General features: G+C 43.3%; 1 protein-coding gene across 1 annotated transcript in view; it reads left to right on the plus strand.

Annotated features, from left to right (window-relative positions):
* The first annotated feature begins 617 nt into the window (after window positions 1–617).
* smc5 (structural maintenance of chromosomes 5) overlaps window positions 618–18,255 on the plus strand; it is a 63,110-nt gene continuing 45,472 nt past the window's right edge. The window contains exons 1-4 of the mRNA XM_038804095.1: window positions 618–814; window positions 11,255–11,396; window positions 13,186–13,238; window positions 15,272–15,434. Coding sequence (XP_038660023.1) covers window positions 645–814; window positions 11,255–11,396; window positions 13,186–13,238; window positions 15,272–15,434 — 528 coding nt within the window. The 5' untranslated portion in view covers window positions 618–644. The remainder of the gene's footprint in view (window positions 815–11,254; window positions 11,397–13,185; window positions 13,239–15,271; window positions 15,435–18,255) is intronic.

Here is an 18,255-nt window from a genome sequence, read left to right on the forward strand (position 1 = left end):
GGTGGCATGGTTGTGCAGAACGGCACTTTGACGCCATTTTCACGAACTTGAATAGCAGGTGTATTCAAATTCGTGAAAACGGCCGTAAATGCCTTGGAAATCGGCCCATCGGCCAGGGGAGAATCGCTGCTCGCCGTAAAAAAACGGCGAGCAGCGATTCGTGTCGGGGGTGCGGGCGTGGGGGGGGGGGGAGAATAGCGGGAGGGCGTCGGACCAGCGTCGCCGTAAAAATTTGCGCTGCCTGCTATTCTCGGCCCCGTCGTGAGTGCGGAGAATCGCGCCCACAGGGTGTAGTGTTAATGAGGTCAGTCAGTAAGAGGGTCATTTAGGAGTCTGGTGACAGTGGGGAAGAAGCTGTTTTTGAGTCTGTTCGTGAGTCTGTTTGCCCCTTAATTGGCAAAATACGAATTGGGTACTCGAAAGAAAAAAAAGCCATTGAGAAGGGGGATTGGATGGTGGTCCTGTAGCAGCTCAGAGAAGATTGATACCTGGGCTGGGGGCGGGACTATCTCTATGGGGCGGGGCCGAGCACCGGCTGCTTGGCGGGACGAGAGGGCACGTCGACCGCCGTGATGACGCACGCCGCCCGACGTGATGACGCAAACCCCCCTCGCGCGCGGGAAGGAGCCCTGGCAACCGTCAAGATGGCGGCGCCGAAGCGCAAACTCTCCGGCGGGCAGCGGGAAGCGAGCGGGAAGCGGGGAGCCAGCGGCCGGCCGGCTGCGCAGGAGGCGGCCGGGGGCTCCGCAGGGGAGCGGCCCGGCAACCAGTTCGTGGAGGGCTCGATCGTCCGGATCAAGATGGAGAATTTCCTGTGAGTGAGTGAGGCCCCGGGGGGAGGGAGAGGCCCCGGAGGGAGGGAGAGGCCGAGGCCCCCGGAGGGAGGGAGAGGCCGAGGCCCCCGGAGGGAGGGAGAGGCCGAGGCCCCCGGAGGGAGGGAGAGGCCCGGGGTTACAGAGTCTCTGCTCCTCCAGCGAGAGACTGCAGCTGTTCACTGGCACCCAATGGGGCTCAATGTTCAGAAGGGGCTGCACGCAATCCACAGGCCGTTCGGCCCGTCTGCTCCATGTTGTTTGAACTCCACACACACCTCATGCACAAAGCCTCCTGTCCTCTCTCCCTCCTGTGTTTATCCAGCCTCCCCTTCAATGCATATCTCTCTCTCGTGTGATTATTGATTTATTGTCACATGTACCGAAGTTGCGTGAAAAGCAATTTTAGCAGCCAGAGGAACGTACACAGTAGACACGAGAATTATCAACAGAGAACATTGACAAATGGCACATTGACAAACAGGGCAGAACAAGGGGCCAAACAAAACAAATACATGAGCAAGAGCAGCATAGAGTGTCGTGAATAGTGTTCTTACAGAGAACAGATCAGTCCGAGGGGGAGTCTTGTAGCTGTGTGGAAGAAGCTGTTCTGATGTTTGGAAGTTCGGGTCTTCAGACTTCTGTACCTTCTGCCTGATGGAAAGGTCAGGAAGTGGGCAAAGTCTGGGAGGGAGGGGTCTCTGATAATCCTGATTGTCTTCCTGAGGCAGCGGGAGGTGTATACAGAATCACCTGAGGAAGGAACAGTGCTCCGAAAGCTCGTGTTTGAAACAAACCTGTTGGACTTTAACCTGGTGTTGTAAGACTTCTTACTATACAGAATCAATGGGAGGATGGCAAGCTTGTATGATGTGTTGGGTTGAGTTCACCACACACTGCAGTTTCTTGCGATCTTGGACCGAGCAGTTGTCATACCAGGCTGTGATGCAGCCGGATAGGATGCTCTCTATGGCACACCTGTAGAAGCTTGTGAGAGTTGATGCAGACATGCCAAATTTCTTTAGCTTCTGTAGGATGTGTGTGGTGTTTGTGAAAGGGACTCTGCTCTCATATTTCTACTGTATGTCGCCATGACCACATCTGTAACATAACATTTTATTAAAATGTTCACCTGAGGAAGGAGCAGTGCTCCGAAAGCTAGTGATTCGAAACAAACCTGTTGGACTTTAACTTGGTGTTGTAAGACTTACTGATTTTAATAAAAAGGCTGTAGATGGGCTTCACCTGCATCCAGGAGTCCCTATTGAGCGAGGCTGAAAAGGTGGCTCAGCTATCGGGTTACACAGCCACCGAGATTGCCAGATGGTTCAGTTTGGAGTCCCATTAATCCCAAAAGGACTGTACTCACTGATTTCTCAGCCCACCCAAAGGAAGGAATGACAGGCGCAGGTTTCAGCTCCCATGAGACATATCAAAGCTCTTCACTAACTTAATCTGTGGAGAGAGAGCATACTTTGTTCTAATACCAAATCCAAGTACAGTGGGTGCTGGAAATACTCAGCTCATCTGTGGAGAGAGAAAACAGTTAACATTTTGACTCAATATTTCAGAATTAGAAAAGTTAAGAGATGTAACTGGTTTTAAGCAAATTCAGAGGCGTGGAGGGGAGAAAAGAACAAAAGGGAAGATCTGTGGTAAAGTGGAAGACGGGTGAGATTAAATGGCATGATGGTGTGAGGTCAGAGGAGATGGTAATGGGACAAGTAAAGAAACAAAAGATGCATCTGGAGGAGATATGCATAACAAAAGCAGAACCATTAACAACAACTGCTGTGTAGAAAAAATGGGAGCAGTGATTGTGAGCTGAAATTGTTGAATTTGGATGTTGAAGTACCTGATGGAAGCTTGGGGTCACAGTTGAGGCCTGAACAGGAGTGTTCCACAGAATGACTGCCAATCTGTCTTTAGTCTCAGTGAATACAATGTACTATATTTGGAGGTCTGTGAGGAAAAGGTAGGGGAGTGGCACCAGGTGAGCTGCTATTGCAGAGTGCCTGCATGGACATGGCAGGCTGACTACCTATGGTACTAAATTGAAAGAAGTACAATTGAATTGCTGTTTTGCAGAAAAGTGTTAAACTGGTAGGTGTTGTAGGGGAAGGTGCTTTGAGCTGGGGAGCGGTTGTTGAAAGTGATCAAAGAGTGGACCGGGATGTTGTGGAGCATCCATTCAGAATGCTCCTGCATTCTAATTTTGAATTCTTTCTAGATTCTGAGTTTTCCTCTATATGACTCTGCAGAGCAATGAATACTGAAATATGAAGTAAAAACAAAAGTGAAGGAAATACATAACAGGATTAACAGCATCTTATCGAGAGAACCGGATAAAATTTGAGGTCAAGCACCTTCCTCCGTTCTGTTATGTGAAAGTCTTTCTCAGACATTATCCTATTCTTCCAAGTGCTGATAGATCTGTCAGTTTTCTGCATTCTCTGTCTTTCTACTGAAATCATTTACACCTTAAATGTATATGTTTGCTGCAAATTAGTTCTATTTTTATCAATATGGTATCACTTTGGTTTATCTGTACCATGTGATTTAAAAAGCAGCTCGTTTTTTTGTCTTTTACCATGCCCTTGCTGTATGTTTCTGTGAGTGAGAGTAGAGCAGTTTGCATAGAGAAGTTTAACACATGAGCATGGAGGACAAATATGGTCCAGAATATTGTCTGAATATATTCAAAGAATTATATAGCGTGTGCAGCGTAGGAAACTGGCCCTTCGAACACACTGGTTCATGCGCCCCACAGGCCTCCTCTACCACCTGTAGCATATCCTCCGATTCCTTTCTCCTTCGTGTTGATCTCGCCTTTCCTTTATATATACTTGGGTATTCCCTGAGGTTCCAAGTTCCATCATCTTGCATAATCTCCTTAAATTGCTACTATTTTAAGAAAATAATTTTAGGTCAAAGAAAATTTATGATGAAAAAAGACAGATCCATCTGATCATCTACCATTCTGAAAGAGGCTTGATACATTGATAACAAGTTATGGTCATTAACTTCGATGAACTAGTGGTGAGGAAAACCTACAACGGTGGAAAGCTTTGGGGATCATGGGTCCTAAGTCACCTCCTTCCGAGCATGTTGCAATTAGCATAACACTTGTCTCAAATTACTCATATTGTATCTCATCTTTTGGAAGATAGCTAGTAAATTTGCATTTGATTTTGCATTACTTGTGCCGGTCCAAGAGGCATCTAATGTTGCATATATTTATTTGCTTGTTTGGGTTTTGTTTTGTTAAAACTTGCTCCAGAATGAACCAAGCTTGGGACGTTATTGAAAACAGCTGTAAACTGGCTTTATTGTAATTCTCTCCTCCCTCTTCCCCCCCTCCCCCCATCTTTGCAAATAAAACCTTCCACGTGTGTCTACTTGTAGTAACTGAGCCACATAATGGCCCAGCAATTGTAATATGACAAATCTGGCAGCATTTGTTGTCATTACCGTGTAAAATTGACAGCAACTTCTGGTGTCTGCACCTGCACGGTTAAATACGGAAATCTAGATGTCACTGCCAATGATACCACAGGAAGCACTGTTGCAGACTTTACAGTGAACCTCAGCTTTTTACACATTATTTTCATTGTAGAAATCATTGAAAATATGAAGTCATAAGTATTGTTGAACAGCTTCTCTGACCCCGAAGTCTGGAGGGTTGTTCCCTCCATTCCATAATAAAAATTGCATTGATTTTTAAAATAGTAAAAGTGAATTTTTGGTTACTTTTTAAAGTTTGAATCTGATATTTCAGTATGTGCCTTAATCCCATGTGGTCTGTGCCGATCTTAATTTTGCTTTCTGTAAACTGACTGGTTTCTGTCTGAGCAGAGCTAAGCGATTCCACAGCTCAAACATCAGATCTAAGCTCTTGCAGTCCTGCCACATCCAGCCGTCAATGGTGGTGACAATTAAACAACTCATTGGAGCAGGAGGCTCCACTAATATCCCCATCCTCAACGATGGAGGAGCCCAGCACATATATGCAAAAGACAAGGCTGAAGCATTTGTAACAACCTTCAGCAAGAAGTGCAGAGTGGATAATCCATCTCGGTCTCTTCTGGAGGTCGCCAGCAACACAGATGTTGGTCTTCAGTCAATACGATTCACTCCATGTGATATCAAGAAACGGCTGAAGGCACTGAATACTGCAAAGGCTATGGGCTCTGACAATATTCCGGCAGTAGTACTGAAGACCTGTGCTCCAGAACGTGCCGCACCTCTAGCCAAGCTGTTCCAATACAGCTACAACACTGGCATCTACCCGGCAATGTGGAAAATTGCCCAAGTGTGTCCTGTACACGAGAATCAGGACAAATCCAACCCAGCTACTTGCCGCTCTACCAGTCTACTCCATCATCAGCAAAGTCATGGAAGGAGTCTTCAACAGTGATATCAAGCGGCACTTACTCAGCAATAACCTGCTCACGGATGCTCAGGGTCACTCAGCTCCTGACCTCATTGCAGCCTTGGTTTAAACATGGACAAAAGAGCTGAATGCCAGAGGTGAGAGTGACCTCCCTTGACATCAAGGCAGCATTTTACCGAGTATGGCATCAAGGAGCCCTATCTAAACTGGAGTCAATGGGAATCAGAGGGAAAACTTTGCTGGTTGGAGTCATATCCGGCACAAAGAAAGATGGTTGTGGTGGTTGGAAGTCAATCATCTCGGCTCCAGGGCATCACTGCAGGACCTCCTCGGGGTCATGTCCTAGGCCCAGCCATCTTCAGCTGCCTTATCAATTATCCCCCTTCCATCATAAGCTCAGAAGTGGGGATGTTTGTGGATGACTGCACAATGTTCAGCACCATTTGCGATTCTTGAGATAATGAAGCAGTCCATGTCCAAATACAGCAAGACCTGGACAATATCCGGGCTTGGGTTGAGAAATGGCAAGTTACATTCACGCCACACAAGTGCCAGGCAATGACCATCCTCTACAAGAGAGGATCTAACCATCTTCCCTTGACATTCAAAGACATTACCATTGCTGAATCCCCCACAGTCAGCATCCTGGGGGTACCATTCATCAGTAACTGAACTGGACTAGCCATATTAATACTGCCGGCACCAGAGCAAAACCAGACTAGGAATCCTATCACGAGTAATGCCTATCCTGACCCCACCCAATGCCTGTCCCCCATCCACAGGGCACCGGTCAGGCATGTAATAGAATACTCCTCCATGTGCCTGGATGAGTGCAGCTCCAACAACACTCAAGAAGCTAAACATCATCCAGGGCAAAGCAGCTCCGCTTGATTGCTCCTCCTTCCACAAACATTCCGAACCTCCACCATCGACGAACAGTCGCACTGCAGTAACTCACCAAGGTTCCTTAGACAGCAACTTCCAAACCCACTACCACCTAGAAGGACAAGAGCAGCAGATACTTGGGGACCCCACCACCTGGAGGCTTCCCTCCAAGTCACTCACCACCCTGACTTGGAAATATATCGCCGTTCCTTGACTGTCGCTGGGTCAAAATCCTGGAACTCCAGCCCTAGTAGCAATCACCTCAAGGACTGCAGCTGTTCAAGATTGGCAACTCGGGTTAGGCAATAAATGCTGGCCGAACCAGCGACGCCCATGTCCTGTAAATTAATTTTTAAAAATCTTCAATCTGAATTGCTGATGAATCTATTTGATGACCCCACTTTTCCTGGACATTTTACAGATCCACTAAAATGGCACCAGATTGAAACTGATGTGATAGAGGAAATCGCACCACAGAACCCGCTCGATTTTTGTGGGCAACTTCCCTTCAGATTGGTGACGCGTGTTGCTTCTTGACTGCTGACTGTAAAACCCAGGTCAATGCATTGTATATGTGCCTTTTTGCTAGAATCACTTCTCCAGTTACTGCCTTAATAACGCACTACAGCTTATTATTGTTCACTGAACAGTATTCACTATTGTAGCATTGCCCGGTTAAACCGTAAGATATAATACTTCCGTTCAAATCCCAGATTTCATTGTGAGAGTTCGTCAAACATCTGTGTTAGGCAAGGAGAAATGAATGTAAACAATGTTTGGATTATGTTAAATTATAATGTTATAAGGCATTTAGTACATCTCGAGCTTCACACCTGCTAGTTATTCTCTTGTAACTCAATATGTAGTCTTTCGGAGGTGAAGGGATAAACACTGGGTATTGCAATGTGCAGAAACATTAGTGAATGATATTTCCTTTTAGAATACTTCTCGTATTTGCTGTGAAGTATTTTGCTTATAATAGCTGCTAATTTTTGCGCCTTTGATCTGTGAAGTAACTAATTGCAAATTCCTTAAAGAGCTGAGATACTTCCATGGAACAGAAAGTTAAAGGATGATCCAGCAATTTTCAAAATTATTAAAAGATTGGATAGGATAGATGTGGAGAAGATGTTTCTGCTTATGGGGTTGATGTAAACTAGGTGCCATAAACATGTGACAGTACCTACTAAATCCACTAGGGAATTCAGGTGAAAGGTCTTTACCCAGAGAGTGATGAGAATGTGGAACTCACTACTAATAGTTGAGGTGAGCAACATTGATGTGCTTGAAAGTGTAAGCGAGATAAGCATTTGATGGAGAAAGGAATGGGTGGGCATGTTGTTCTGGTTGTATAAAGTACGGTGGGAGCAGGTTATTGTGGAGAGAAGACACTAGCATAGACCAGGGTCTTTCAAACTCCAGGTCGTGACCTGCAGGTGGGTGTCGGGAGGGTCGCGGAAACATCGGTTGTGACATTAAGTGTCTCAACGACTGCATCCGGCATTTTAAGATTACTGGCGACGACCGGCTTCTCAGTTGAGAATGCTGTCTGTGACCAGCCTTTAAATGCAAACAATGCAGTCTACCCGCCAGAAGCGGTGCCATAGAACAGATCACGCACTGTATCTCTGTGCTTTTGGAGCAAAATCACCATTTTCTAGCTGTCAGCAAACAAGGCAACAGGACTGTAAGAACTGAAGATGGATCATTTTGTTACAAGAAAGAGAGGGCCAGAGTGAGCTGTTTTCAGACCTTGAGGGCCTCTGGTGAACAACTTACTAAGAAGAAATTGCAATTGGGAACAAAGCAGTATAAAGCTGATTTTTTTTAAGGTTTGGCTTTGTTAATTGTGCCAATGCAAATCATGATGCAAAGCCCATGTGTGTCATATGCAAAGAAATACTGGCAAATGAGAGTTGGATGCTCACTATGTCTACCTTACCGACATCTTTTCAATTCTAAACAAACTGAACCTCAAATTGCAAGGGAAGGATGATGATTGCTTTTGACGCTGAAGAAATAAATGCTTTCCAAAAGTCATCGAAAGTTTGGCAGTGCGAGTACAAAGCCAAAACTACTACTTGTTCTGCAACTACAGGGTGGCACCGTGGTTAGCATTGCTGCCTCACTGCCTGGGTTCAATTCTGGCCTCGGCAGTCTGTCTGTGTGGTGTTAGTATTTTCCCTCTGTGGGCGTGGGTTTGCTCCGGTTTCCTCCCACGGTCCAAAGATGTACAGTTAGACTGGGTTTGAGGGGCTGTTTGTCGCGGGGGAGGGGTGGGTCAAAAAGAAGAAAAATCTGTACAGACTGTATAGTTGATTGTAGGGAAGCATGTTTCCCAGGGTGTTTGTTCGCTGTAACCTGTTTTGATACATGTTTGTAATAAAATATATATTTTTTTAAATGTGCACGGCAGGTGGATTGGCCATGCTAAATTGCCGCTTAGTATCCAAAAGGTTAGGTGGGTTTACTGGATTACGGGGATCGGGTTGGGTTGTGGGCCTAGGTAGGGTGCTCTTTCCAAGGGTTGGATGGTCTCCTACACTAGGGATCTTATGATTCCCCAGTCTGCAACGACACATCAAAGAGAATAGTATCTGACGGAACTGTCATCAGACTGGCAAGCCCTTATTCAGTCGCATCTGGCTGCGCAATTAACCGTTTTTGTCACTACTTTCTGGTGAAGTTACCACAACCACCTTCCTTTGTGCCAAGTGTGAGACCACCCAAAGGAGAGTTTCCCCTCTTATCTCCAATTACCTTGGGTTTAGTGAAGGTTCTTTTTCCTCGTTTCATCACATTCTGAAATAAAAACAATGTGCTGGAAAACCGCAGCAGTCGAGCAGCATCTGTGGAGGGAGAAACTAGAGTTAATGTTTCAAGTCCAACATGATGACTCTTTGGAGATGCTTTTATTTGGTCAAATGCTGCCTTGATGTCAAGGGAAGTCGCGCATCTTCATTCAGAAATTCTAACTCTTGTCCATGTTTGCACCAAACCTGCAATGGGATCTTGAGCTGAGTGTTTTTGGTGGAACCCAAACTCAGCATTGTATCACCCATCGCACTGTTAACTTCACCTTCCGTCCCTTTGCCAAAGATTGAGGTTGACCAATGAGGTGATAATTGACCAGATTAGATTTGTCCGGCATGTTCCTGGGCAATTTTCCACAGTGTCAAGTCGGTGCCAGTCTTGTAGCTGTACTGAGGAAGAGGCTCAGCTTTCTCTGAGGCAGCAAGTCTTCAGCAGGACAGCCAGGATCTTGTCTGGACTCATTGCCGTTGCTGTATCTTTCAACAACAGCAACATAAGCAGCTTGTATTTATTTAGCACTCTGAATGTAATGAAACAGCCCAAGCTGCTTCACAGCGCTATCAGAGAAAAGTTAACTTTCACATCCTCGGAAGATCTCCGAGTGCTTCATTGACAATTAATTACTTATAAAGTGGAGTCACTGTTGAAAGTATTTTAAGCAGGTGTTTTTTTTTTAATGATGTGGAGATGCCGGCGTTGGACTGGGGTGAGCACAGTAAGATGTCTTACACCAGGTTAAAGTCCAACAGGCTTGTTTTGAATCACTAGCTTTCGGAGTGCAGCTACTTCATCAGGTGATACACCTGAGGAAGGAGCAGTGCTCCGAAAGCTAGTGATCCGAAACAAACCTGTTGGACTTTAACCTGGCGTTGTAAGACTTACTTTTTTAAAAATGTCATCTTAGTACATGAGGAGACTTTCAGATGTGCTGCTTGCTTTATTCTCGCTTGCTGTTTGTCTGCACTTTGAAATAATTCATTAGATATGAAATATTTTAGAGGACGCCCTGAGGATTTGATGAGGTGCTATCGGAGAATCGAGTTCAATGTAGATCCAAGATTTCATTGACATTGAATTTTTGCACCCTTTTCTGGATTGAATTTGATGTGTTAGCATAATAACCTGACCGTAACAATGTCCAAAGCTAGCTGTATAAAAGTTTCCTGGCATGGTGCTTGAATTTTTATCCAGTTTCCAATAAATATAAAGAGAGACAGCAGACAGCGACTTGTTTTAGCATCACAACCTGGTTGCTTTAACTCCTGGCTCTGTTTTTTTTTGAAAAGGTCAATTAAATTGTGGAACATTTTCCTTAAAGTATCCATTTGAAACACTTATCTGCATTGAGTGTCAGAACTGCTCAACAGCCTGTACATAGGAGATTATCAAAATACGTTTAAAATAATTTGTCATAGTTGCAATGACTGAAAAAGTTGGACAAATGACACAATAGTTTAGATTTTAGTGCACTGATTTATAATTGATCAGTGCAGTGCACTGATTAAGCAAATAATCCATTCTATGGATTTGTAATTTCAATTGTTAAAGATAATTTTAAATTGAAACCACGTTTCCTTCTGGATTTGTTTTCTATTTTCTGAATTGAATAGTTGTCCTCATGATAACTATGTACAATATGAAATTATTTTTATTTTCCTTGCTTAAAAAAGAAAATCACTGCTGTACACGTGTTTCTCGGAATAATTGATTTTTCCACTTAATGCAAACTGTAAATGATGGAAACCTGACCTTGTACCAATTCTGGGTTGTGCAATGCAAGATGGTGCATTGGTTATACTGTAGTGGCCTGGACTCAGTGGTGTGTAGATGGTCTGACCTGTGACAGCAACATTTCTAGCGTTGCCTTAAGTTGAATCTTACTTCTGGATTAATTGGAAACCATGGATGTTGACAGGGAGAAATATCCTCTTGGGTAGTTAACTGAGACATAATGAAGCAATATAATAGGAAATAGTTAGGATGCAAAATATGTTTTCCATAGAAAAACTTATAGTTTTCCAGGTATTCCGTTTGAATTAGGTAAGATCACTGGACGTGAGCAGAGAGCTACAGCAGATTTCAAATTTTGATGACATTAAACTATACAATCTTAATTATTGTCATTTACAACAGTGGGACTTCTCAATCTTTCTACACATTGATACGCTGTTGGGCTTCGCTGATTCACGATTATGCGAATGAGCCTCCTCATCAGAACCCAGAATTAAGCTCTTGGAACTCTGATTATAACATTTGTATTGTTTGATATGACAAACCTGGCAGAACTGCTTCGGTTGCAAGTGACAAGGTTGAGCTTTTGTTTGAATTTAGTGAATATGTTGCTTTTCAGAACTTACGATTCCTGTGAGATTTTCCCTGGGGCCAATTTGAACATGATAGTGGGGGCCAATGGCACTGGAAAGTCCAGCATCGTCTGCGCAATTTGTCTGGGCTTGGCAGGAAAAACCTCCTTTATTGGCAGAGGGGACAAGGTGAGTGCTGATACTGTTTTGTGTATTTAGTCTGCCTTGATTTTACACCAGGTTCTGTTTTGGTAAATTGGACAATTATATATCGAGAAGATTCCTTGTAATATTGTTTTAGTCTGGAGTATACTTTCTGATCAGCTGCTTAATGCCAGTTGTGGCTCAATTTGTAGCCCTCTTGATGTAGAGTCAGATAGTCATGGGTTCAAGTTCAGATGATGGGATTTAAGCAGGCGATATAAGCTGTTACTCCAGCGTGGCACCGAGGGAGGTGCCAACGTTTGGGTGAGGCATTTATCCGAGGCCCTGGCTGCCATCTCAGCTGGGCACTGTTTTGAAGGAGAGCAGGGGAATTCTCTCTGTTACGGCCAAAACTGGGCAAAAAGTGGCTGAGAGGTTCTGTGGGACATTCTGGGGTTGTGAAAGGAGCAACGTAAATGCAAGTTGTTTCTTTACTCCTTGTCCTGATGTTCAAGTCAGCCCTATTTCGCAACAGACCCTTTATCTCAAACAAAACTGCCATATCAATTATTTTAATTTATTAGTTTAAATGGTACCGTTGGGTCGGCATGGTAGCACAGTGGTTAGCACAATTGCTTCACAGCTCCAGGTCCCAGGTTCAATTCCCGGCTTGGGTCACTCTCTGTGCGGAGTCTACGCGTTCCTCCCGTGTCTGCGTGGGCTTCCCCTGGGTGCTCCGGTTTCCTCCCACTGTCCAAAGATGTGCAGGTTAGGTGGATTGGCCATGATCAATTGCCCTTGCGTTAGGTGGGCATGATTTGATTACCTGCTGTAATTTGATTTTGCTGAAAGAAGAGTTTGCTTCAAGGCTGACCTCTGTATGACCTTCCCTTGGCAATCGTATAGTAATGTTTCTGTGTAGGGAGCCCTGCAAAGGTCTAACTTTGTTATTCATTCAACTTCAAGTGAAGCTATAATGGGCTGGATTTTGCAGTCGGTGTAACGGTGAGGCTAACAACGCTCACCATCATTCACCTGAAAATTGGGCAGTAACTTCCAGTGATTGCGCATGTACAGTTAAATGCACAAATCAGGCATTTGCGGTCCCGAGGTGCTGTACACCTCCAAATGCTTTGCTGTAATATTTCACTGAGACACTCTCCATTCAGATGCAGAAAATCCACATCATTTAATGTACTTGCCTCGTATGTAAGCACTAACCATTGTCTGTTTTAGTGCAAGTATCTTTTTAAAGGAGTGATCAGCCTGAATTAATCTTTCTGACGGATAAATTAACTTAAACAAATGTGGAGACTCATTCCTTCAAAAACAATATAATTATTTAAATATCTGTAATTAACATTTTAAGAAAAGTGACTCCAAACTTGTTAAAGATGATTTACCTGCCAGGGCGATTGTTTGGCAGTAATTCATCTTTTGGGTTGGGCAGGGTGGTTAGCACTGCTGCCTGTGGTGCTGAGGACCCGGGTTTGAATCTCAGAAGGGTAGGTGAATTGGCCATGCTAAATGAAATGAAAATCACTTATTGTCACGAGTAGGCTTCAAATGAAGTTACTGTGAAAAGCTCCTAGTCGCCACATTCCGGCGCCTGTTCGGGGAGGCTGTTACGGGAATCGAACCGTGCTGCTGGCCTGCCTTGGTCTGCTTTCAAAGCCAGCGATTTAGCTCAGTGAGCTAAACAGCCCCTGATTGCCCCTTAATTGGAAAAAAAAGTAATTGGTACTCAAATTTAAAAAAAAAATTAATCTTTTGGGTCGTTTTCATATTTCATTTGTAAGGGCAGTGTAAAAAAGCCTTTTTAATTTTTTTACAGGTTGGCCTTTATGTGAAGCGAGGATATAACAAAGGATATATTGAACTTGAACTGTAAGTATGATCTAATGAAAACTATCCATGTAAGCCTGTTTTATGAACTCCGGTAGTTCTAAATCTGTTCTAATTCCTCCTCCAGTACTGTATGGAACTCCGAAACACCAAACAACCCTACTCCCCAAGCTCCCATCAATTTTGTATTTAAGCAGTGCTTTAAAGCAGTACACCTACAGAAACTTCTGCAGGATTGCTGGAAAGTTTTGTGCAGAATCTGTGACGTGGTTTTATTCATCTCTGGTCTGTGGTTGCTAAAATAGATTGTAGCACTTCAATCTACGATAAGCAAAACATTTTTGAGACACTTTTAAAGAGAGACCTTCATGGCTCCATCCACCCCAGCAATTGGCTCACATTGATGTTTGCTCATACGTACAAATCAAAAATGCTAGAAATTACTGAATATGATGGAAAATGTTAAAAGCGCAAACTTTCCCATGAAAGCAGGCAAGCTATTTGATATACATGCAGATAGGAAATGAAATCCAAAATACTGGAAATGATGTCTATTTGAAGGGCAGAGTCAGTTAGCAGCAACATAACCTGTAGAGTAACAAGGAATTGTTTTGGGTTGCAGATGGTAGTGCCATTATTCCTGTCCAGAATGGAGATGGTGATGATGAATGGGTCATTTCTCTGTCAGTTGCAACTGGAGGACTGCACTGTGGTCTTGTGTAGCTATCCTCCATTTGTGGCATTTTGCTGGAGAAGTTCCCCCTTTTTCAGGAGGATTTGCTCCCGTTTTGGTGTCGGAGACTCTTTTCAAATAGACTTTGTGTGGCTTAAAATAAATTGCTTGCTGTGTATCCTGCCTCCAACTCCAGTGCACCTTAGACCCCATGGCTAACACATTGGCTGATGCAGAGGTAACAGTAGACACTTTGTTCTGATGTGTTGTAGCCTCCCATCAAATTATAATCCTGTTCCTCAGTTCTGTTTACCTGCCTGATTCCATTTTGTGACATTGCAATGTGCTATCTGAACCGTGCACCATGTTGCATTCATTAAACAAATAAAACCGCCAAGATTCTGTGTTCTGTTATAATGTTACAGAGAAGTTTAAATATTGTGCAAGTCAAATGTACTGCTATATTGTTTTATTTCTGTGAGCTTGGCAGATGTGATCTTGGTATGTTGTGTTCAGCCATTCGGGTTGCAGTATGTATTGGGTGACTAGGGTGAATCTCGTGATACTTAGAACAGATATTTGGATGATTCTTCATCCCCTAGCACAGAACCGACCTGTGGTATGTGTTTCATATAGATTTGAGTCCGCTATTGGAAACTGTTATCTACATTGAAGACAGAGAATTGGGAGACATCCCTAGTGCAACGCCCCTCGTCCCAAAATCAAATGTATGCAGCACTGACAAGTAGCTGAACCTGGGATCTCTCGTTGGGGGAGCCTCTAAATAACAACTTCTCAATTTTAAAGTTTTTGCACCTCATAAGTTTCAAAATAGTTAAACTTGTGTTTTTTTGAGCATCGAAGATTAAGGAGTGATTTAATTGAGGTGATTACGATGAGTAATGGCAGGCTTTTTCAAAGCGCGGATTGCAACCCATGGGTGGGTTGTGATCAGGTATCTTGAGGGTTGCGCTCTGCACTTCTGTTTAACAGGGAAGTTCATAGGGGAGTTGGAGAGAAACTGTTTCCTCTGCTGGGAACTGTGCCGAAAAAAGGGCATAATCTTAAAATTTGAGAGGGTCTATTTAGGTCCCTTGTCAGGACGCATTTTTCAGAGTAAAATAGAAATCTGGAATTTTTCCATCGAGCTGTTGAGGCTGAGGATCAATTATACATTTCAAAACTGAGATTGATAGATTGCGAACCAAGACGGGTAAATGAAGTTGTCATGGATCGGGCGTGGTCTAATTGACTGGAGGAACACGTTCAAGGAGCTGGATGGTCACTTGTGTGTAAGAATGAGCCAGTTGAAGCAACATTGGCTCCTGTTTATTTTCTAAATGTTGTCATTCAATTTTTTAGTGATTAAATTTGTGTGACGTAAATAATTGGCCTCTTACAGCTACCGACGTCCGCGCAACCTTATTGTTAGCCGAGAGATTTCGGTGTTAAACAATCAATCTGTCTGGCAAATAAATGAAGAACATGCAACCCAGAAAATGGTTGAAGAACAGACTTCTGCTTTGAACATCCAAGTGGGGAATCTCTGCCAGTTTTTACCTCAGGTGTGTAATAAATGGAAGAATTGATGTACTAAGTTTTAATCTGGGTGAACATTGTTCAAGTTCCTTATTTAACCCTCGGAATCACGACCAAGATTGGTTGCAATCCTACTTTAAGAAATATACGTTTTACCATAGGCTATTTGTATTCCAGGAGTGTACTGAACAATAATATTTAATTTTTTTAAAATTTAGAGTACCCAAGTAATTTTTTCCAATTAAGGGGCAATTTAGCGTGGCCAATCCATGTAGCCTGCACATTTTTGGGTTGTGGGGGCGAAACCCACACAAACACGGGGAGAATGTGCAAACTCCACACGGACAGTGATCCAGAGCCGGGATCAAACCTGGGATCTCGGCGCATGAGGCAGCAGTGCTAACCACTGCGCCACCGTGCTGTCCTCTGAACAATAATATTAACTTGCATTTTAGATCAATAACCATTCCTCTAAACTAATGCTGGCATTGGTTGACATCACGCTCAAACCTTTCATTTAACGGGGTATGCATGTTAGTGCGTAAAGTAATATTTTCTCTGAAAATGTTGGATATTTTCACTAGTTCATCCCTGATTAACAATTTGGGCCATTGATATGTTCTATGTGTGAAGTCCTGTACACTGAGCCAGCATGATTGCTTGGTTTCTCATTGAAGTTTCCAAGCTGCCTTCTGTCTGAAAGGCAGACACTAGGGGCTTGAAATAATTCGCTACAGCTTTGGCATGTTGTTAGGAAACTAGGTCACATCAAGATGGTTTGAACTTCTTTTTTAAACGCCTTATTGTTTTAGATGTCTATCACTTGTACCGTCTCCTGCCTTCTTACTATTGTCTTTTTTTCTGTGTCACAATCTTCCTGTGTTTCTTTATTTTTCTGTTCACTCACCCTTTGTCAGCCCAGAGGCACAGAGAGCAGCAGGTGCCATGTACAAAGGAAGAACTAGAGGAGGGAGGGTGAAAAGTAGCTGAAGATAAACTCTGGAGATTGCGAGGAATGCAATTATTTTATGTGTGGCTTTGCATGACACGCGTACATTTCTTTACATCATATCTTTTGATGTTGAGTTTGAGGTGGACCTGACTGACTATGTAGGACTGTGAGCGAGTCTGGTACTAGATTTGATGGAGCGAATGGCCTCCTTCTGCACTGTAAATTCTATTATTCTGCATAATGGATATTGCCAAAGTTGTGGCTGTTAATATTTCTCTTTTTTTAGTACAATGCTGGAGTGCTTTTTGGTACGGAGGTGGGTGGTAGTGAGATACTCACATAGTACCCAAAAGCACTGAAGGATGTAAAGATTGGGACATAGAGTTGTAGAACTTTGCTTTGGCAGGATGAGACTAAACCATGGACGAATTTGTAAACAACGATGAGGCTTTTGAATTCCGTACAATTCTAGAAAGCAGAAGTTGACAACGTCGTGAGTGATCAAGGTTTCCTCAGCTGCTCTTTTCCATTGATCTCCTTCCACATGATCTGTACTGCACTAGCTGGCTAAAAGACCATGTGTAGAGTAGCATTAAAGGGCAGCTGTTCAGGGTGGCAGAAGGTGGGAAGTGGGGTCACCCAAGGATCAGTACTGATCACTGCAGTATTTGCAATTTATATTAACAATTTTGACTAAAGGAATTCACCTAGGAGTTTTGATATAAACTTTGATTCCTGGGTGAAGCTCGCCCAGGATCGATGCATGGCCAGACTGAAAGTGGTGCAGCCTCCTTCGAAAGCAAGTGCATATCAGAGAAAGAGAGAAAATGCAAGGAGAGGAAATCCCAAATTCATTCATCTGCAGTGTCCTGCCCTACTTACAGCTGAACCTTCCAGGCGCCGATCACAGTCTTAGGAGTCTCCTACATACACTCCTGGACCCTACCAAACACCCCAGATGCTCAACAGCTCAAAACGATGAACAGAGATATTAACATTTTAATTAAAAGCACAATTTCCATATTTGTAAATCCACCAAATTACAGGTTTGTGGGGAAAACTGTCAATACTCAGGAGGACATTATCAAAAGACATGATAAACTTGTAGAATGGGCATGTAACTGGGATATGAATTTCAACACTGGGAAGTATGAGGTATTAACATTTTAATCAGAAAAACAAGATCACGTGCTACTTGGATATTGGGAAAGGCAGAGTAAAGGGATCGGGAAGTATAAATGCAAAAGTCGCTAAATTTAGTGAGACTGGCTAGTAAAGACATAAAAAAAGGCAAACTAAGCATTATGGTTTATTTCAAATGAAAGATAATTGATGAGTGGAGAACTTATGCTGAACTTGTATTGAAACTTGGTCAGACCACATTTGGAGCACCATGTACAGTTTTGGTCACTATATTGTGAAAATAATGTTGGTAGAGAGGATACAAGAAAGGTTGACACAGATAATGCCAAACTTTATACCTGTCGGGTCGATGAACCGGTTGGGAAAAGATTGGTTGAGGTAATAGAGGTTTCTCAAATTATGAAAGGTTTTGATTGAATAGAGAGAGGGAGATACTTTCAACTGGTATGCAAGAGCAGAGCTATAGGCCTTTAATTTAAGATAATCATCAAGAAATCAAATGGGAAATGCCCCCCCCTCCCCACCCACCACCACCACCTCCTGATATAAAGCTCTCTGGGCAATTAGTAATTCAGGTTATTGTGGAATCAATCTGAAAGGACAGGATAGAAATTGTCTTTGTCAGCTTTGACAAAGTCATCGGACTCGAAACGTTAGCTTTTATCTGTCCCTACAGATGCTGCCAGACCTGCTGAGATTTTCCAGCATTTTCTCTTTCGTGTAGAGATTGTGGTGGATTCTGATTAATTGAA

This window comes from Scyliorhinus canicula, chromosome 8 (genome assembly GCF_902713615.1).
Source record: "Scyliorhinus canicula chromosome 8, sScyCan1.1, whole genome shotgun sequence".
NCBI lineage: Eukaryota > Metazoa > Chordata > Chondrichthyes > Carcharhiniformes > Scyliorhinidae > Scyliorhinus > Scyliorhinus canicula.